The 23,197-nt window shown below is 38.1% G+C and overlaps 1 protein-coding gene across 4 annotated transcripts in view; it reads right to left on the minus strand.

The window, feature by feature from the left end:
- The window catches only part of FAM81B (family with sequence similarity 81 member B), an 88,302-nt gene that overhangs the window by 14,128 nt on the left and 50,977 nt on the right, over nt 1–23,197 (minus strand). For all 4 annotated transcript variants that reach the window (XM_021007239.2, XM_021007198.2, XM_078151933.1 and 1 more), the window contains 2 exons: nt 12,327–12,456; nt 9,506–9,612 (listed from right to left, as the gene is read on the minus strand). In XM_021007239.2, coding sequence (XP_020862898.1) covers nt 9,506–9,612; nt 12,327–12,456 — 237 coding nt within the window. The remainder of the gene's footprint in view (nt 1–9,505; nt 9,613–12,326; nt 12,457–23,197) is intronic.

Raw genomic sequence — 23,197 nt, forward strand, 5'->3', positions numbered from 1 at the left:
CTGTAAAATTGGGACAATGACAGCACTTACCTCACAGGTAAGTGAGGACAAAATGAAATGTTTGTAAAGTACGTTGCCTGGTACATAGTAGGTGCTATATAAATGTTTATTTCCTTCCCCCTCAAAATAGCTTGCATTTACTTAACTGTTTACACTTGGTATTCTCCAATAGAATGTAAGGTCTTTGGGCAGGGCAGGGAAAGGGGAGTGGAGAAAGCAAGCTATTGTTTTTGATATACTTTAGTCCTTGTTTATTCAGTTTCTAACACAATCCCTTTCACATCTGAGAAACTAGATGTCTCCTGAATTGAATTAGACTGACCATGTGGTCCTGATCCTACCCACTACAGCATGTTTATGCAGATGAAATCAGCTTAAAAAAAAAACATCAGGGCACTCTTGTATCAGAAATAAGTGTAACATGAATACTAAAAAGTATTTTTGGAAGGTGGAGAAAGAGGTTTTAATTAATTAGAAGTTTTAGTTAATTTGCTTTAATAATAGTGATGTACTTTCTATATTGATTGTATGCCTATATCCCATATTATTTTTACGGCTAGCTGATTATTTCTCCCCCGATGGCTCATGGTCTTCTCAATTCACTGTGTAGTACTTGTAGGGAGGGACAGGAGGCAGAAAGGGAGTGCCTGGAATAATAACACTCCAGCATGATGCTGGTTATGGCTATGGGACTCCACTGGTAGATTGGGAGACTATAACTACCAGTGTATAGTTTGTGAGCATCTAGAAAAGGGAAGCAGTGAGGCCACTAATAGTCAGTCTGCCTTTATCAATAGCAGGTCATAGACCCATATTTACAGCCCTTTTTATATTAACAAAGAACTGGAAATACTTAGGGGGATGGCTAAACAAATTGTGGTCTGTAATTGTAATGGAATATTATTGCACCATAACAAATGATGGATATGACAGAATCAGAAAAATATGGGAAGAAATGCATGAACTGATGCAGGGTGAAATGAGTAGAACCAAAAGAACAATTTATGCCATGATCACAACTATAAGGTAAAGTAAAACCATTTTAAAAGACTTCAGAATTCTGGTTAAAGCAGTATCCAATAATGACTTTAAAAGACTGGTGTTGAAATCTATCTTCCCCTCTTGACAGAGAGGTAATGGGGTAGAGATGCACAATGAGATATACATTCTCAGATGGAGCCAATGTGTTGATTTGTTTTTACTGGAATATACATATTTATCAGCAAGGTGTTCTTCTAGTGGTGGTGTGGGTGGTAGGTAAATGGGTAGTTGATAGATGTATGAGAGTATCAATAAAATATATTAAAAGTTACAGGAGAAAAAAGTGCAGAAGTCATAAACAAATGAAACAGTTTAGTAACTATCTTGTTAAATCTAATCTATATAGACAAACCAGAAGTTCATAGTTTCTTATACTATTCTTGTTCTTATTCATGAATAATTAAATGTTTGTTAAATTTCCAATAAAAAAAGGAAATTTAAGTATATAAAAAAGAACAGATTATGCTAGACCAACTTTCATTTCTTTTTTAGACATGGCATGTTAATGAGACTGACAGATCAGGAGATTCCTAGATTCCACCTAAACATTGTATAAAACGTCTCGTTTTCACATAAGATGGAGAGGTGGAGGCTAGAGGATGACAAATGGATTCAGGACTAGGTGAAGGACTGAATTCCCTGAAGTATAATTAATTTTGTTCAAGAATTTGTAAGAATATCCAAAAAGATTTCAATGATGAGAACTTTGGGCCAAATCTAATAAGATGAAATTTGATAGGGGAAAATATAAAGTCATAGCTTATAGAAGACCATTGACCTAGAACAGGAAGGGACCTCTAATGCCATCTAGTTCTAACTTTACTGAGGCTCAAGGAAGAGATATGTCCCATAGTCACAAAGGTAGCCAGTTTCAGAGGTGAGATTTGAAGCTAGAATTATATTTTATTAAAGAACAATTTTTTAAGTGCAAGATTAGGGAGACAGGACTAAATACTAGTTTCTTTGGGGGAAAAAAAGGCCTTGAGGCTTTAGTAGATTCACAAGCTCTATGAATCAACAGAGCAATATGGTAGCCAAAAAAGCTGTTTTGAACTTAGGCTATATTAAGAAAGGCATAGAATCTAAGACTTGGGAAGGGATACTCCTGCTTTATTCTACCTTTGGTCTGAACACATATGGAGTATCATGTCATGTTCTGGGTATCACATTTTAGGAAAGTCATTGATAAGTTGGAGAGGTTCCCCACCCCTGGTCCAGAGGATGGTAACTTGGATAGGGGAGGGTCTTGAGATTTTGTTATATGAAGATTGGTTGAAAGAAATGGGGATATTTAACCCAGAGAAAGTAGAGGGGGAGGCAAGTATTAATAGCTATACCTTCAAGTGTTTGAATGCCTGTGACCTGGAAGAGGGATTAGACCTGTTCTACCTGGCCCAGAGATCTACTAAGATTCTTTGGTTCTGTGAAGTACTGTGATAAGTTCAGGGGCCAAGTTCTAGGAAAACTTTTGTAAGTTGAGGTGCATTCAGAAGAGGGCAAACTGGATGGGGAGAGCATGGAAGAGCACATCATTTGATTGAAGGAAATAGGAATACTATATCTGGAGAAGAACAGACTTACAGGGCACCTTATACTCATCTTCAACTATTTAAAGGTCTGTCATTTGCAAGAGCGATCAGCCTTGTTCTGCTGAGCCTCAGAAGGCAAAAGTAGAAATAATGAATGGACGCTGCAGAAAGGCAGACTTAGACGTGATGTTAGGAGAAAACACTCAAACATTTCCCCAAAATTAAAACTACCTGAAGTAAAATGGGCCTCAGGAGTTAGTTTTCCAATAATTAGAGATCCTCAAGCAGGCTGGATATAGTATTTGGGAGATTTTGGAAAGGAGCATTCATGTTTTGGTTAAGGTCTAGACTACCTGAGGTTGCTAAATTCCTTTCCCAGAAAAGTCATCTCAAAATCCTTCTAAAGGATCAGAAAATGGTATCACATAGAGACTCGTTAAAAAAAAAAGATAATGGTTCTAATACAGATTGTTGTGGGAAGGAGTGGTTGGAAGTTTGGCATTCTGATACAAATGGCAGATTTTTTGGGGGGAGATTTTATCTGAAAGATTGTTTGGTGCTATTGTAACAGAACAAAGGGCTTTTCTTTCCTTGGAAATGTTAAGAGCTCAAGCCTTTAAGGCTTATTTCAGAAGTAAAAGACAACTATTGCAGCAAAGCATCAATTTGCTCTGGACTGTCCTCAAAATGGTTGTACCATTATATTTAGTGTTTCTAATTAGGAACATATTAAAAAAGGTGTTTTCAGCTCTACTCTCCTAGGAAATTCTCTCCTTGTTCTTCTCCAAGTTATATCCATCTTTCAAAAATTATACTTTTCTTATACTCAGTTCCTATCTGGAATAACCAAGCACCTGTTCAGTTCTTTGCTCCATGAACACCTGTGCTCAGAACCTAAGTGAATCTCCCACCCATGGATTTATTCACAATACCAAGAACTTGCTCTTGTCTGGGGTGAATGAAATCTAGTCAAGTCAACAAACATTTGTTAAATACCTACTATGTACCAGGCATGTGCTAAAGGGCTGGGGATATAAAGAAGGGCAAAAGACAGACCTTGCCCTCAAGGAGCTCACGTTCTAATGGAGAAGATAAAATTGATACAGTTATGTACAAGCAAAATATATACAGGATAAATGAAGTAATAAAGAGAGGAGAGGAAAGAAATTATATGATATGTATATCTATATCTATCAATCAAACAATTCTGCCCAATTTTGGCAGAATTTTAAATGGCTTCCATGTTAGGATGGTGCTTATCTTTGGTTTCATTCTCCACCCAGGTATTTGATAAATGCCAGTTTTTTAAAAATATAAATTCATGTTCTGGTAGTCTGTTAAAAACTTGTGCAGCAACACTATCTCCAGAGCTGACTCTGTGCCTTTGCTCAAGGAGTGAGTTGTTTTCTTGATAAATCACTGCCAACTAAATAGCCTCAGCAGGAAAAGACTCTTTGGGGAGTGATATGCAGATGCTGCCTAGGCCAATTCCCTCTTCAAGATGGATGCATGTCATCCTGACCAAGATTTTTGCTTTAAAAGCATACTGTTGGTAAACTCAGTACATGACTTTGCTGTATCTTTGATAAAGGCCATTTTGTAAGAGCTACAAACATGATTTATGACAGGAAGTCCAACGGGAGGGTTTTAAATGATGAAGCTTGTGTTTTTTGGAACTTTTTTTGGGGAGGGGGTCAAGTCTTGTTGTCAGTGCCAAAGTCTAAACTCACTAGAGAATGTCCAGATGATGCGGTTTTAGAAATCCAAAATAAAGCACAATGCTCACTGGAACATTAAATCTTTGTCTTTTCAAAAAAATTATTGCTTGGAAAAAACCTAAAAAATTAAACCAGCCACTTACATTATTATAATAATTTAGAGAGAAAACTATATAATAGTTTGAGAAGTTTCTTCTTTTAAAATAGAAATATATTACAAAGTTGACAGTCATTTTGGTGAGCTATATCTCAGTTCATTGTTTGTTGCACTTGCTGCTCAGATTTTTAAAGTGTTTTCACTTCTGTGTTCTTGTTTACATAGGAGGAAGCCACCATCAAAAAATGTTTTTCCTTGTTTCCTTATAAACAAATTCAAGGTTGTTTAACAGGAAATCAAACTGGAAAGAGCACTAAATCCAGCATGAGAAGACCTGGATTTGAATACTGGGTCTGTCACTTACTGTCCATGTGATACTATCTTTGGGCCTCAGTTTCCCTATATGTAAGGAAAATTGTGAGGTGTTATAGAAGGGATTGGACTTATGAACTCTGAGATTTCTCCCAGCTGAAAGTCCTGTCTCTGTCCCCATCTCATCTCCTCTCATACCAAAACTACTCCCATGTATTTCAAACTTTATATTTTCTAATGTTCTAGGCCGGGGTGGGGAACCTGTGGCCTTCTAAGTCCTTGGGTGGGACCTTTTGACTGAGCCCAAGTTTTACAGTATAAATCTTTTTATTAAGAAGATTTGTTCTGTGAAGTTTAGATTCAGTCAAAAGAGCTTACAATCTAATGAGAGAAACAAATATATACAAAGCAAACTGTTTACAGGATAAATAGGAAAAAAATTAGGAGAGAGAAGGCCCTGGAATTAAGAGTGATTGAGGAAGGCTTCCTAAAGGAAGCTGGGGAAGTTAGTTGTCAGAGTGGAACCAAAATGGTCATTTATTGGTTCCCAGAAATGCTTTTCATCTCTCATCTCTCATCTTTGACCATGACTGAATGCATTATTATTTTATAGAATCCGTAGCTCAGCATATCCGGATTCTGCTCAAATGTGGGCATACATGTACATACACACAGAGGATTGCAAGCGTGGAAATCTGTCTTACCCTACAGGAAAATAGGGGGAGAAGGGGACAAGAGAGCAGGGGGATGATAGAGGGGAGGGCATATTGAGGGAGAGGGGAATCAGAAGCAAACACTTCTGAGGAGGGACAGGGTCAAAAGAGAGAATAGAATAAATGGAGTATAGGACGAAAGGAAATATACTAAGTTTTTCCCAACATGAGTATTACGCAACTGTTTTGCATGACTACACATGTATAACCTGTATAGAGTTGCTTGCCTTTTCAGTGAGGATGGGTGGGGAGGGAGGAAGGGAGAAAATTTGGAACTCAAAGTTTTAAAAGCACATGTTAAAAAAAATTGCAACTAGGATATAAGAAATACTGGAAAATGGGGTATAGAAATCTATCCTGCCCAGAGGTAAATAGAAGAAGGGGATAATGGAAGAGGGGAGATGAGATAGAAGGGAGGGCAGGTTAGGGGAGGGGGTATACAGAATGCATGCCATCTTGGGGTGGGGAAAGGGATAAGATGGGGAGAAAATTTGGAACTCAAAATCTTGTGGAAGTGAATGTTGAAAACTAAAAATAAAAAATCTTTTTAAGGAAAAAAAATGAGGACACCAAGGAAGAAATTATAGAAATAATAATTGTAATAAATGTCAAAAAATGAGAACATTGACAAAACATAGTAAAACATGAGATATAGTCAAAGATGTCCTTAGGATAAAATGTATATCCCTAAATACATCAATAAATGCAAAAAAGCCATGAATCATGGAACTAGAAAAATCAACAAATGATATAAACCTTGACTAAACACAAAAAATAGAAACGCCAAAAAAAAAAGAAGATATAAGCACAATTGAAAACAACCATAACAAAATATGATAAATAAAGCTGAGGCACTTGTTTTTTTTAATATCAGTAAGAAGCAAGCCATTAGCTAATTTGATTTTTTTTTATGAGAGAGAAAAACCAAATTGCCAAAGTAAAAATGAGAAGGGGAATTCACAACTAATGAAAGGAAATAAAGGAACATTTCAGAAATTACTATATTCAATTACATTTTAAGAAAATGGAAAACAAATGAAATGGATGCATATTTATAAAAATATAAAGTAGCCACATTAATAGAGTACTCTAAATATGCATATTTCAGAAACAGAAATGGAATAAACCGTAAAAGACCTTCCAAAAGAAATCCACATCCAGATAGACTTATTAGGGAGTGCTATCAAATATTTAAAGAATAATTAACCCATACATTACATGAACTGTTTTCAAAAAAGGAGATAGAAAGTACTTTACTAAATTTTTTCTGGGAGATAAATATGGTTCTAATAATAAAATTAAGGAGAACTAAGCAGTGAAAGAAAATTGTAGACCAATATCAGTAATGGTTATCTATGTAAAAATATTGAATAAAATATTAGCAAAGAGGTTGCAGCAATACATTTAACAATTATTCACACTGACTAGGTTAGATTTATTTTAGGAATGAATGTATATTTCAAAATAAGACCACTACAAACATAATAAATCATGAATAAAGAAAATAAAATCACATCCTTATATTAATAGAGGGGCAGCTAGGTGGTACAGTGAATAGAGCACTGGTCTTGGCTTCTCTCCTCCAGAGTCATCAGATTCCAGTGGCAAGACATAGTTCAGGATGAGTGGTGATGGCCCTCTGTGTCCAACTTTAACTGAGTCCTCACTGCTGCACACCAATCCTTTTGCTCTATTCAAACCCTTTAAATGCAGGGATTCTTAAACTTTTGTATCACGGTTTCCTTTGGCAGTCTGGTGAAAACTATGGGCTACTTCTCAGAATGTTTGTTGGCAACATTCATAATTAAAGGAAAGGTTAAATTTCAATTAGAGGTTAGTGAAGATAAAGACATATTTTTTTCTCCCATCTAAGTTCTCCCTGACCCCTGCTCTAATGAATTCTCCACAGTGGCTATTCCAAACCTTATCTTCTCTCAAGCCATCTACTCTCCACTCTCCCTCATCCCTCTTAGCAGAGTCTTGCCTCATACTTTCTTGAAAAAACTGAGTTCATTTGTAGTAAGCTCCTTCTTATTTCCAATTCTATATTTTGCTCCTTTGCTCCAGTCTTAAAGGTTGAGTTGTCCCTTCTCCCGAACAATTCCCACCCCCATTTATCCTCTCTAGTCTTCTCTTGATATTTCACTTTTCCCCCTCTCTCTTCTTAGTTTTCAACTTGTTTTTATTCACTGTGGTCTCCTTTGCTGCCTACTTACATGTCCCAGATCAATCCATCCTTAAAAAAAATCTTCACTGGACTCCACCATTCCCTCAAACATTGTTTTATACCTTTTTTCCCCCTTTCACAGCCAAACTCTTAGAAAAAGCTATTTACACTCAATGCTTCCCTTGAAGCACTACATTGAGTGCTATCTCCTACTCAAGTTTCAAAGCTGTGACTTCAATCATCCTGAACTGAAACAGCTCTCTCCAACCTACCAATGGTCTCTTAAGGTGATTGGAGAGAACCGTTTCCTCACTGTTCCTTCTCTCTACAGCATTTGATATTGTTGACCACCCCTCCCTCTGGACACTCTGCTCCTTGGGTTTTTGTGATACCACTCTTTCATTCTTTTCCTACATGTTGGATAGGTCTTTCTCAGTCTTCTTTGCAAGACTGTCATCCGGGTCCTGACTCCTCTATGAGGATAAACTTTCAAGACTGTCCTGCCTTCTCTTTTTTCTCTTCCCCTTTCTTTCCTGCTGATATCATTGACTCCTATGGGTTCATTAGCAGGTTCACAGTGTAGTGTAAAGAACACTGGATTTAAAAGAAAAAGGTTCAAATCCCAGCTCTGTTACTTACCACCTGTGTGATAATGAGTGAGTTATTGAACCTCTCTAAGCATGACTTTTCACATCTGAGGAAAATTAATATTCTTCTGTATCATTTAATAATCAGCATTCCTCTGCAATCCATCCTATTCCCCATTTTGTCAAACCCCATTGCTCTGCCTAGCTCAGAAGAGTCTTTACTTATCAGAATTAAAGGCATTTTTAATAAACTGTAATCTTGTCCTGGAGAAAATGGTGCCTCAGCGTCATTTTACTCACCACATATCTATAAATTTCAGAGGTTGGACTAGACCGTCCGATCCCACAATCAGCTCACAATATATGCATGTGGATTGAACCTCATCTTCAGGAACACCTCCCTTCCCCTTTCAATTTCATGCTATTACATGCAACCAACATAATCACAAAAAACTCATCCAGTCAGGGCATATTTACTTTTATATTCGTGTTAGTAGTGACTAATGTAGAACACAAGAAATGCATAGAGAAGAAAAGCAATGAGTGGTTGTGAGTTCTCTATCCCTCATTTTACTGGAAACCTTCTCCATCCCTTATTTCTAGTGCCTTCCCTCTCAATTTTTCCTATTTATCTAATATATAGTGTGCTTTGCATATTTTTGTTTGCATGTTGTCTTCCCCATTATACTGCAAGCTCCTCTTTTTGTTTCCCATTGCTTAGTGTGGTACCTGGCACAGAGCAGGCCTTAATAACTGTTTATTGATTGACTGGTCTTCGCTTGTACACCTCTGATGAGGCCCATTGCCTCTAGAGATAGCCCATTCCACTTTGAGAAAGCTCTAAATGTTGAGAATTGTCCTTCCTTACATTAAGCCCAAATCTACGTCTCTGCAATTTCCACTTATTTGTAGTGTGATACTGGAAAAGACATTTCACTTCTCTGGCTCTCAGTTTCCTCATCTGCACAATGGGGGCTAATAAAACTTGTACTATCTGCCTTGTTATGGAGAAAGTGCTTTGTAAACCTCAAAGCACTATGGACATATGAATGATTATTGCTTAGAAAACTGCTTAAGAGAGTCAAAATAATCCTATAAATTCAGGGCATATTCAAGAATTAGGAACACAAACAGGATGACATCATTTTAACAGCCATATTTCTTCCTCACTTGTCAGTATTACCTAGGGTTTGCTAGAGTGTATTTTGCATTAGAGGACCTCTCTGTTTCTTGGCTGGGTTCAGATTCTCAAGATTGCTTCCTTGCTACATGCCAATGTCTTTGATAAGCAAAATCCTTCAGAATGCATTTAACAAAATTAAAAATCTTCCATTCACTTACTTGAAATGCAGAAGACTCAATTCACGGTGATTATCCCCCTGGACTGCCTTTAAATTTGAGATTTGCTCCACACCGTAAGTGTCTATCCTTCCTACTAGCTGCATTACCTATTGAAAGGAAGACAGTGGGGAATAGCTGGGTGAGTGAGCCCATCAGGCCCAGTTCTTTATTCCTAGAGGGGCAGGACTTGAATTTAGAGCAAGTTTGCATTTGAAAATGCTTTTTTCTAATGAGTTTGACTCAGTAGTTCCAGAGGTTGCCTCAGGAAAAGGATGTTATGAGATGCTTCATTCTACTGTGATTGTAATATTCTTTTTTCTATTTGTCTACCTGGTGACTTCAAAAGGTAGAGCACAGCTTCTACACTGTAGGTAGGATTCATACTAATGGAGATGTGGGAATAGTAACGGAACACACAAAGTTTATGTATCTGGTGTGGGCAGGGGCAAAGCCAGTGTGGGGGAGACAAAATTCAGATAATACCTTCCTGGGCCTTGGGCAAGGTTTGGAAATGCTGCTTCTTTGCCCTCTCCAGCCTGTGTTACTCACTATCTACTGGAGGCTTTGAGCCCTTACTGGAACATCTCGCATTACAAAATTAAATATATATGTAACACAGAAAGTGGATGTTTTGGAGACTGAATAAAATAGACTAAACAAGATGTTTAGTAACAGTAAAAAAAAAAATTGTCCTTCTTTGCATCTCCAGTTACTGTTTTTCCTACCTTTGGGAAGGTCTGGCCGAAGATCTTAAAAAGTGAGCATGCTCACATCTTTGGGCCTTAAAATGACAAGCTTGAGCAGGGAGGTGATACAGTGAGGGGATTGAGGAGACCTGTCTAGGAGTCTGGAAGACCTGAGCTCAAATTCGACCTCAGATATTTAGTGGCTTTGTGACCTTGGGAGAGTCACTTAATCCTGTTTGTCTCATCTATAAAATGGAGAAGGATCTGGAGAAGGAAATGGCAAATCACTCCAGGATCTTTGCCAAGAAAACCCCAAATGGGGTCATGAAGAATCAGACACAATTGAACAACAAGATCACTTTTACCTTGAAAATTAGACTGAATAAATTGGATTTTGAAGAATTTCCTTAGTTTATAAAAGCAGTATATTTATCTTGGGAGTAAGAAAGCTCTTAGATGCCAACTATCAGGTAGGCCAAGGTTCTAAGCTTCATGCTCACCTTTTAGGATCTTGGGCCAGACCTTCCCCCAGGCAGAAAAAACAATAGTAGGAGAAAAGCGTCAGGGAAGCAGGGCATTAGATCTTCAGATTATACTTATATCTACTCTCTTCTAGGATTCAGCCTAACATGACTGCCACCATGGTTACATTTTGTTACCGGATCATAGGATTCCCAGCTTGAAAGAACCTTAGAGATCCTGGAGTCCAATACTTTCATTTTTTTAGCTGAAGGAACTATGCCCTTAGAAGCTCCTCACCTTACTTACATCTTACTTCATCTTACTCCTCACGGCAGAGCTCTGGCCCACCTGTGATCCAAGGACAAAGTTAGCCAAAACTGGGAGCAGGTGTGCCTCTGAAATATCATTTGGTCTTACCCGATAAGCAGACATGGGAAATATAGTGTTCTCACCACCATTTATTTATTTTGTATATGCTTATAAAATGTACATATTCTCTCTGGTAAAATATATGCTTTTTAAAGGCAAGAACTTTCATTTCTGTTCTAATATTCTAATAGCACCTGACACTAAATAAATTCTTGTTGATTGATAGTGAATCAAGATTTGGTTTCCCGTTTTGACTCAACCACTTAGCTTTCTGTATGACGATGGGCAAATCCCTTAACCTCCCGGGCCTTAATTTTTTAAGTTGTCAAATAGGACGTTTAAACCAGATTAGGAGTTCTTAACCTTTTTTTTTCTTTTGGTCACAGACCTCTTTGGCAATCTGGTGAAGTCTAAGGATTCTTTAAGAGAATAATGCTTCTAACTGCACAAAGTGAAACACATATAGGATTACATAAAAAACCAATTATGCTGAAATACAGTTATCAAAATATTTTTTAAAGTTCTTGGATTATATATATATATATATATACACACACACACACACATACATGTGTATATAGGTATATATGTGTATATATGTAAATGCAAATATATCCACACTTAATTCTAGCCTTCTGGGGTACAGGGAAGAAGGGGGGAAAAGAACAAAGTAAAAAGTACACAGGAGAGAATAAAAGAAAACTTAACAAGGAAGCAAAGAAAAGATGGATAGCTCTCAACACCACACATACTATTTATTACAAAGGCTTTCTTGAAATGGAAATTCATTGCTATATATTTTGAATGCTCTCTTATGCTCTGCTGTGCACATGACATGTTTTTTTCTTTTCTAATTTTGTATTTGTTTTAATATTTAAAGTTGTAATTTTTTCCTTATTGTGTATTTGTTTTAGTGAAAAAACAAAATAAATAAATAGAAAGTTCTTGGAGCCCACATTAAGAACTCCTGGACTAGATATTGTTTGAGGTTTCTTCCAGCTTTAAGAAGTCTATGATCCATAGTGTGTTATCAATATATAGCCTTTATAAAGCTTACATAAGAACTCACACATGTGCTGGATTTATAACCCCTAAGAACTGTCATTCAATAATACTTGTATTATACTCTGGTTCCCTTCGCACTTTGGGAGGTTCCAAAGGAATGAAATAGCTATCAAGATGGCATCCAGCAACATGCCCTCTGGTTTGAATAGGAAGCTTCTTGTCCAAGCTGACATTTTGATGAGGGGACTCTAGCAGGAACGTGGAAATGAAAAGCCTTCACTCTACTTGTTGCTGCTCACCTTCACATTGACCGTCTTGGAAAAAGTTTCCAGAATGGACTTGAGCATTTGAATGTCTTTCTCAACCTTCTGGTGCTCATGCCTGATGATGTTGATGTCTCCAGACAGCTTTGCAAGGCTTACATCACATCTGGTAGCAGAATGGAAAAGATAAATATCAAAATGCTCCTAGAATCGGCATCGGCCCTGAGTTTTGGAAGGGAATAAGTTAGTGGTGGTTTGGGTGGTGAGTCTTTTGAACACTGCACTGTCTCAGACAGAGGAAGAAAGGGGATGAGGGAGTGAGGAGTGTATATGTCTGTCTCCTGCTCCTTCCTTTTCCTGTCTTTTTCCTCCTCCCGTGGAGGATGAATAAATGCTGTGCTGAGTTAAATGGGCTGGATTGAATGAACTTGATTGAAGAGAATGGGTTGGATTGGTGAAAGCTGAGGTTTTCAGCTCTCCAAATTAGGCCAGGACCTCAATTTAGGCATGATTAGCAAGCAGCAGCAACAATTTTCAGCGAGATATTCACTCGCTACCAGTGCCAAGGGCAAAATTGTAAACTAGGCAAAACTCATTTTTGTTGTCTTCATGATCTTTTCCTAACCCCTCTTTTGACTCCTTCCTCCTCCTTTCCCATTTTTCCTCCTTCCCTCCCACCCCCCATATCCCAGACACCCATGGTGCCCTCTGGCTATACAAATTCATTCTGCTGAGGGCTATCTTCCTTACACTCTACCACGTGTTTTTTTTTTTCCTAGCCCAAATCAGTATTCCTCCTTCCTGAGTGGTTTTAGCTGGGCTTTCTTTAGCTGACCTCCTGTACTTTCTAAGAAGACTTAGTTAACCTAAATGAATTTCTAATTGTTGGAATTCATGGGGAAATACTTGTGAGCAGGAAGAAGCCTTCCTGTGACTTGTTTTGCCTCTTTTACTCTAATGAAGATATTGGATTTGAAGTCAGAGGGCCCAGATCCAAACCTTGGCTCTGCCACTTACCTCCTGTGTGACCTTGGGCAAATGAAAAAAAAAATTACTTTATTTAATTTAAATATTTAATTTTATTATGAATGCAAGAAAAATCAACACATACGATCATTTCAAAATACAAGGAATAGAAAAAAGAAATCTATATGTAAAACTGTGAACTGTAATAATAGAGGTTTTAAAAAAAGTAATAACAATAGCTCATGTTTATGTAGAGCTTATTATTATCCCCATTTTACAGAGGAGGAAACTGAGGCTGAGAGAGGTAAAGTGCCTAGACTAGGGTCATACTGCTAGTGTGTGTGTACATACATACACATATATGTATACGTGTATATACATATATATGTATGTATATGTATATATCTATATTTCTATATATTTATATCTATATCTGAGACGAGATTTGAACTTAGTCCAAGTCTGACTCCAAGTCTAGCACTCTATCCACTATATCTAGCTTCAGCAACCCTCTAAAGGAGGGGTTATAATTCCCATTTTACAGAAGAATAAACTGAGGATGACAGAGCTTGTGACTCTTGGGCAAACATTTTAAACTTTTTGAGCCTCAGTTCCTTCCTCTGACCACTGAGGTCCATTTCTAGTTTTAAATTCATGATTCTATGACTTCCTTCTATGCCCCTCCTCCTCATATACTTAGTCTGCCAGGAAATAAAATTGATAGAATTACCACTGTAACCAAGAACTTATCCGTTTCCCAGACTCTCAGTTGATGAAGCAGATGTACACCTCCATGGGACTCAGTAAAGCTATCTCTTGGATAGACGGTGTGGATTATAATGTGTTATCTATTTCAAAAGTTCCACTCGGTATCATGGCATGAGGTAAACTTGTATTCTCAAAGGCTATACCAACAGAGCATAGGAACGTGACCTTTTTTTACAAGGCTACAAAGACTTTGTAGTGTGTCTGGGGACACACTAGGCGTGCTCTTCTAGGATCAGCCTAGTTACATACACAAAGGCATATGTGATAGTCATTAGATTGGCCACTTGGTGATGAATTCTTTGGCAAACCATGAAACAAGTATGAATACAAAATGGTCCTTAGTCCTGTTGGGTCCTCTTGTGCTTTGGAAGTGATGGAGTCAGAGGGTCCTAAGAATGACACAGTTATTAGACACTTCAATAGACATTAGTTTGCCTCTTGGTAACTCTAAATGGGAGATTGGGTGGTGGCCTGCTGGATTTGGAGTCAGAGAATGGTTTCCAGTCCCAGCCCAGCCACAAATGTATGACCTTGGGCTAATCACTTAGAAAGATGACTCACAGTCAGTCAATGAATATTTATTAAGTGCCTCCTATGCGCCAAGCCTGTGCTAAGTGCTGGGGATATAAATATGAAAAAAACCCAACCAAACAAAAAAACAGTTCCTACCTTCCAGGGGCTTTCAATTTCATAAGGGGTAGACAAAACACAAAAGGAAGCTGAGAAGCTGGGGGTAGGGAAAGGTACCCAATAGGGGGCATGGTAAAGAAGTTGGTCAAGAGTCCCAAAATAATACATCCAGGTGAGAAATGAGATGTTTGAGTGGAACTTTTTAAATGGAAGTTTGGAGTTCATAGCCCCATCCTCCAATCAGAGTGGCAGAAGGTAGTGACAAGGTAGAGTCCCAATGCAAGTTCTCCCTCTAGTCACAAATAAAGAAATTGAATCAACCACTGGTTTGATGGAAATATTTAACAAACAGGTCTTCAAAATCATATGACACACTTTTAAGTTTAATCTGCATTATTAACATTTCTCCATCACTTGGAAAAGTCCAAACAATCAACAAAATAGTAAATCAAGCCCTGATGTGTAGTTTGTCAATTTCCAAGATGTAAATGCTCATGCTGAAAATTTAACAAGCTCATATTTGCAAGCCAGTATGAATTGACTCCAACATGCCTGCTTCTAACTCTTACTTAGTTTCATCATTCATATAACTGTAAAAAGAAATACTATTTCGTGGGGCCCTTGATTATTGTGCCTTGAGATATTCACAATGAGCATTAAAAATTACAATATCAAAAATATAATTACAGTGTATACACCAACATCTGTTTCAAAGCACAAAGAAGTAGAGAAATTTTGAACCAAATCAACACATACCTCTTTACCTAGTGACTTAGGTGGGCATAGAGGAGGATGACAAGAAATGTTGAAAAATATGGTGTCTAAGAAACTAGAGGATAAAAGTTTCTAGACTACTCAGAGTACTCACTTTTTATACTGTGAATATTTTCTTACAGAATAGAGTCAGAAAGTGCTGGGCATTGTGAGTACTGAAGAGTATAGCAAAATAATGAAAAGATAATATCTTAACAGATGTTAAGTGACTGGTTATACAGTGATTTCAGAATCTGTTTCTGTGTACTAAGACCAATGACTAATTAGCTAAGGTAAAAATCAATGCCAAAATAGAAGAGAGGATGAAAAGACGCTGTATGCATGTATAACAAGTCCATCTTGACCTGTTCAAATAAGCTATTGAGGCTGAAAAAAGAAAACAGTAAAAGTATAGGCATTGACTAAAATACTTCTTTATTCCTTAGAGAAGCATTAGGAAACTCTTTACGTAGGTAAAGAGAACTCAGGAGTCACCTCAGCCAGCAAACATTTGATATTCTTGTCTGGTGGAGAGACATAGCAATCGGTGACAACTGTACTTCAGAGGATAAATCCATTTGTACTGTGGAATCTACTCCATTTTGGAGTAGAATGGCCACAGATTACAAACACTATTGCCTCCCCAAAAAAAGACAGAAAAAAGAAAGTCTAAAAAAGGAAAAAGCAATGGAGGGGAAAACAGACATGCAAAAAAGCCCCAAACAAATGGGATTTGGAGCAACCAAGCCAAATATCTCTGAGCATTTATAGATGAAACTGAAAGAAATGCAGCAAATAGAATGAAAATGGAATAGATCTATTAATGATATCTTCCCATCAAATGATTGTGGAACCATCATATTTGGACTCAGTATCCTCAGTACCCAATGTGTTCTACACAGAATAGAAATGGAGCTTAAGAAGATGAAATTGAAAGGAGCAGCTGAATACAGAAGAAATTTGTATGTGGAATGATACAATTTGGGAAACACTGAAGGAGTGATTTTCTTACATGTGTGTTTGGGGAAAATAATTGAGGTTAAGTGACTTATCCAGAGTCACACAGCTAGTAAGTGTCTGAGGCTGGATTGGATCCCAGGTCCTCCTGACTCCAGGGCCAGTGCTGTATGCACTGTGCCACCTAGCTGCCCCAAGGGGTGATTTTTTTCAAGGTACTTATCTCAAAGAGAAGAAGATACATTGGGAAACATTGGGAACTTTTTTTAGTTTTATTTTAAAAAATGCAATTGAGAAGTTATAAGCAACTACCTACCCATATGACAGTACTTTTTCATCTCTATGAAGTCTTTGAGAATGATCTACATATGCATCAAGGGTATTCTTGCCAAATACTTTAAATACATTATCTCATTTGTTTCTCTCAACAGCCTTGCGGAGTAGGTAGTATAAAGTTGTTGTTCAGTTTATTTTCAGTCGTGTCTGACTCTTCATGACACCAGTTGAGGTTTTCTCTACAAAGATTCTGAAGTGGTTTGCCATTTCCTTCTCCAGCTCATTTTACAGATGAAGAAACTGAGGCAAACAGGGTTAAGTGCCTAGGGTCACATAGCTAGTAAATATCTGAGGCCGCATTTGAACTCAGGAAGATGAGTCTTCCTGACTCCAGACCTCTTACTCTCCACTGCGCCACCTAGCTGCCCACTATAGGGTTTTATTATTTTTAATTATCATTATTTTATCATATACCACTATTATATATTATATACTACATCATAGTATATATATTATATCATACCATATATATACTATATCATAGTTTACTATGATATACTATACTATACTAATATAATAAAAAGATTATATCATACCTATATCATTCCAACTTTACAGATGAGGAGACTGATATCCTGGGAGGATAAGTGACTTCTTGTCTTTGGCTGTGTAGTTACTAAATATTGGAGGAAGGACTTGCACTCAGGTATAGTCTGATGCCAAATCAAACATTCTTTTTATTAAACTCAAAAATCATTATTGGCTCTCCTTTTCTTCTTGGATTAAAAACTCTTTAAGTCCTCCACAATCTAGTCTACCTTTCCAGACATATTATTTCACATCTCTCCCCTTTACATGCTCTGTATTCTAGCCAAATTGGCTTACTAATTGTTCCCTTAAGTTCTTACATCTCCTGTCTCTGCTTTCACTCAGGCTCTGCCCCTATTGCCTCTGAAGTCTGGTCCCTCTGCCTCTCCTATCATCTTTTTTTAAAGTCTTCCTCTTCTTTTTTTTTAAAAATTAATTTATTTTGATTTATCAACAATCACTTCCATATGCTTTTGAGTTTAAAATTTTTCTCCCCCTTCCTTCCCACCACCCTCTCCAAGACAGCGCACAATCTGATATAGGCTATACATATGCATTCCTATTAAACATATTTTCACATTAGTGATGTTGTAAGTAAGAATTAGGAGGAATCACCAGAAAGAGGAAACAAAACTCAACAGAAGAGGAAAAAAAAATAGCAAATAGTGTGCTTCAATCTGCATTCAGATTCCATAGTTCTTTCTTTGGATGTGAATAGCATTTTCCATCACAAGGCCTCTGGAGATGTCTTAGATCCTTGTATTGCTGGGAAGGGTTAAGTTTATCAATATTAGTCATCGCACAATGTGGCTGTTGTTGCGTACAATGTTCTCTTGGTTCTGCTCACTTCACTCAGCATCAGACCATACAAGTCTTTCCAGGTTTTTCTGAAGTCAGCCTGTTCATCATTTTTTAGAGCACAATAGTATTCCATTACATTCATATACCACAACTTGTTCAGTCATTCCCCAATTGATGGGCATCCTCTCAATTTCAATTTTTTACCACCACAAAAAGAGCTGATATGAATATTTTTGTACATGTGGGTCCTTTTCCCATTTGTATGATCTGTTTAGGATACAGCCCTAGAAGTTCTGTCATCTTTCTGAACTGTTTTCTCTGGGCCTGAGGAAATGATTAATGGAGAAAGAAGTTAGCAGAGCAGTTCTGATGATACTAGTACTAGAGGGTATTAACCCTCTCATCACCTGGGGTCATGATGAACCTTTGCTTTTTTTGAATGGGACAGAAGTCATGTCATGGGTTAAAACAATACTATCTGTACATAGCCCATCCTCTCTTTTTCCTTGTCTCTTCCCTCCTTTGGAACTATATCCTTCCTAAGAATGGGGTTACCAGAAGCAGAGATAGAAGCTGGGGCTCCATGAGCAATAAAGTGAGCAGTAGGAAGCTATCACAGCATGGAGATGCTTCCAAATGAATGGCAGATGATGAGCCATGGATGAACTGGTATAGGGCCAGGGAGGACTGCAGCTGTAATGGTTCCTAAGGCGATTACATGTTCCTAAAACATGAATAAATTAATCATCCACACTTTCCTTTGAGCCTTGAACCTGAAATAGGGGAGCATATGTGTGTGTGTGTGTGTGTGTGTGTGTGTGTGTGTGTGTGTGTGTAAGCACTTCCCTACCTTCCTCTTTTATGGGCTATCAGTGTAGGCTATGGGGCTTTCCCCTGTATATACTCTCCAGTCTAGAAGGGAACCATAATAGGGAGCTAGGAGGGAGATAGTTGGTAGTAATTGTCTCCATACAAGGGTGGTTTCTTTTCTGGTTTTCTTTTCACTTTTTTTCTATGAACAATAAACTTTATGACCATAATGAAACTCCTCTATATGTCTTCAGAGAGAGAACTTAATATAGGCTCTCTGTTAAGTCTTAGGACAATTGGTCTCATGGGTTCCCTTTTGTCTTTATACCCTTCTGTGGTTTTCTCCTATAACAAACATTTGCTCAGAAGGCAATAAAAAAAAATCATCTTATCTTTACACAGAGACTAAACCTATTATAAAATTTTGGAAGGAAAATCAACAAGGTTTAATGATTTTAGGGGAGCAGGAAGGTAGTGGTAAGACACAGTTAGGAAAAACAGTAAAATTCTGTCCAAATGGATCACTCCTTAAGGGGGGCAGTGAGCCAGACAAGGCTCAAACTGCTCGTGATCATATTTAGTTCCAAGAAGCAGTGCCCTTCACTTGCAATTGTTCCACTGCTTGTGTAGGTCCATAGCCCCAGAGTCCCTATCTTTCTCAAAAGTTCCTGGGTGACTCTATCCTTCAGTCTTGACTCTAGTCAGGAAAACTATACTGTCCATCAGCCCCCTTACTCATAAAGTGTTATATTAGAGAAGTTTGAACATAGCTAAATGTCTGAGTCTATGAAGGTATTAGAAAATGATTTATGAGAGTGAACTATTTCATGGAATAGAGGCTCAGCCAGATATGATCAGATTTCACACTTAAAAAACTTTTGGGCAATATTCCATTTCATACTCTAGATTACTATTAGCGCATGTGCACATGCATGTGTGTGTGTGTGTGTGTGTGTGTGTGTGTGAGAGAGAGAGAGAGAGAGAAGTAGAGACAGAGAGAGAGAGAGTTAGCCTTTCTCAGAATAATGTTTTTAAGAGCATAAAATAGATCAAAAAGGAAACCAATTTTATTGAAATACAGCTATTAAAATGTTTTTAATGTTATCTGAATCAAAATAAATTAATTTTTAAAAAATGTTTTCAAAAAGCAACTTCATGGACTCCAAGTTAAGAACCTCTGCCCTAGATTAAATTAGGCCCTAGTAGTAGTCACCATATTTAGGAGGAGTTTGCAGTGAAAGCTAACTAATGGCCAGTGGGGATATGGTAGCTTTAGAAAGTGGCTATTTCCTTGCATAGGCCCTGAGAGTTTTTAATGAGGCTCCATGTGGTAGTTCAAGTAGGGCACCATCTGGCGAGAAATTCAGATATTTCTGGTATTGCACTCAACTAATTAAATTTCTTGGCTGGATAATTAACACAGTGTTATGCTGTCTCCCTGTAGTTTAAGGAAGGTAGTACTTCAGCCAAAGAAAAGTACCATGCCTGGAATTCGCTGCCTCATCTCCTAATGCTATGTAGGCACCAACTATAGACCATACTACAATCTCAAAAGAATAAAAATCGCATGTGAAGCAAAGGGCAATGGAAAGACCCATGTGAGTATAAGTAAACTATAGAATATTACCAGATGTGAGCTGTGTGTAAGAATTGGAATTGGAATTGGAATAAGGGACATTATTTAGAAAAGGTATGATCAGAGGATGGGATAACAGATAAATAAACTGAATATTGCACTGCTACCCGCAAAATGTTGAAAGGCTTAGGGGCAGACCTATAGCCTATTGGATAGACCCTCCGTGGAGGATTTCTGTGAAGATTTTGCACAGGATTAAAACTCAAGAAGGGTGCCATCATCTGAACTTTTACAAGGAGTGACCGCTAATTCAACCTGGCATCACTAGACAAGCTTGAATCACATTTCTGACGTTAGCAGGTTCAATATGGGCAAGTCACTCCATCCATCTAAGTCTTGGTCTTCTAATTCATAAAGCAGACATAATAATACACTACCTATCTGAGCAGATGTTGTCAGGAAAGTGCTTTGTAAACATTAAAGGACTATTGAAGAGCTATTATGATTCTATGAAGTATTAAATTTTTTTTATGTTGATGGTTTTGGCTGTCATGATTATCAAAAATAGTATTTTTTTTGTGCACTGTATTTACGTGATTTTGTGTTACACGCTCTTTTTTTTTCTTACTCCTTCTGACATTCATGCATTTCCAAACCAGTCTTTTTTCATGGATTGCTTCACGACTTGCTGCTCTCAGGACTATGTACCATGAACGATGTGTACCTAGACAATTGGCCCAGGCATCTCCCTAGATGACCATGGCAAGGGAACTGCTGGCAAGGACAGCCAACCTGGCTGTGAGTTGAAGCTAAAGGTCACTAATATCCCTGCCACAAATAATTTTTCTCTGCCTTTGGCTAGTTGGAAGACCCATATTTAGATTTGTTTTCTTATAGCTAATGCATACATTCCAAAGACAGCATAAGAAGCAGTTGCCTCAGCTATAATAGCCATCATACTTCTCTGTCATTTGTGAAAGCTGTCATGGTTTGTTAAATATTGCAGTTACCTCTCCCTTGACAGATAACATCTGATGCATACTGATCTCACTATTCCTAAGTGATAAGTCACTATATAGTCAATATACCTCTCCATATTCCAGAAAAAAAGTAGAAACATTTTGAAGGTTGCTGACCTCTGTGACATTCACAGGATCCACAGGGTCATATATCAGTTGCTGAAAGAGACCTGTCTCTCACATGACAGATCAGGAAAAAACTAAATCCCAAAGAACTTAAGTGTTTTCCCCAAGATCACAGTAAGTGTACAACATGGATTCCAACTCAGGTCCAGTGACTCCAAAGTTCAACACCCTTTCTTCTGCACCATGCTGTCTTCCTATATAGTTCTTTCGATGGACATAATACCTTTAATTAAGGTATGAGTATAATTTGTAAGGGGCAGCTAGGTGGAGCACTGGCCTTTAGATAGAGCACTGGCCCTGGAGTCAGGAGAACCTGAGTTCAAATCTAGCCTCAGACACTTACTAGCTTTGTGACCCTGGGCAAGTCACTTAACCCTGTTTGCCTTAGTTCCTTTTCTTTTTTTTTTTTTTGGCTAAGCAATAGGGTTAAGTGACTTGCCCAGGGTCACACAGCTAATAAGTGTTATGTGTCTGAAGTTGGAATTGAACTCAGGTCCTTCTGAATCCAGAGCCGGTGCTCTATCCACTGCACCACCTAGCTGCCCTTAACTTACTTCTTCATCCAGAAAATTAGCTGAAGAAGGAAGCAGCAAACCTTTCCAATATCTTTGCCAAGTACACCCTAAATGGGGTCACTGAAAGTCAGACAGGACTGAAATGACTCAACAAAATAATTTGTAATGGCTACTTTTGTCTTCATGCTTGCTTTGAGAACCATACTGGAAATGGAAGAATTTGTGTGTGGTCCTAGGGTCTTGGGTTCATGATTCCTCTCAGTTAATTTCACTGTCAGTAAGCACCTGAGACATGCCGGGCACTGTGCTAAGCTCTGAGAACACAAGAAAGGCAAAAGACAGCCCTTGCCCCCAAGGAGCTCACAGTCTAATGGGGGAAAGACTACATCCAAACAAACACACTATATACAGGATAATTAGGAAATGACCAAGAGGGAAGGCACTAGAATTAAGAGGGATTGGGAAAGGCTTTCTGTAGAAGGTGGTATTTTAGCTGGGACTTGAAGAAGCTATGGAAACCAGCAGATGGAGATGAGGACGGAGAATATTCTGGGCATTGCAGGGATAGTCAGAGAAATTGTCAGAGCTGAGAGATGGAATGTCTTTTTTGTGGAACAGCCAGGAAGCCAGTGCCACCAGATTAAGGAGTATGTGGAGATGGGGATGGGATGTGAAGTGTAAGAAGACTGGAAAGCTAGGAGGGGGCAGGTAATGAAGGGTTTAAATGCTAGAAGATTTTATATTTGATCCTGAAGGTGATAAGGGGCCACTGGAATTTACTGAGTATGGGGATGATTTGTGCTTTATGAAAATCACCTTGATGCTAAATGGAGAATGGACTGGAGGGGGGATAGATTTGTGGCAGGCAGATCAACCATTATTGCAATAGTCCTGGTGTGAGGTGATTAGGGCCTGAACCAGTGTAGGGGCAGTATCAGAGGAGAGAAAGGGGCATAGCCAAGGGATATTGCAAGGGTGAAATGGAAATCCGAACATATTGGAGTGAGAGACAGTGAAGAGTCAAGGACATCATCTAGATTAAAAGCCAGAGGGGCTAATGGTGGTGCCTTCAACAGTAATAGGGAAGTTTGGGAGAGGAAGGTTTGGGAGGTAAAGACAGAG

This window comes from Phascolarctos cinereus, unplaced genomic scaffold (assembly GCF_003287225.1).
Source record: "Phascolarctos cinereus isolate Bilbo 61053 unplaced genomic scaffold, phaCin_HiC Scaffold_4;HRSCAF=312, whole genome shotgun sequence".
Classification (NCBI taxonomy): Eukaryota; Metazoa; Chordata; class Mammalia; order Diprotodontia; family Phascolarctidae; genus Phascolarctos; species Phascolarctos cinereus.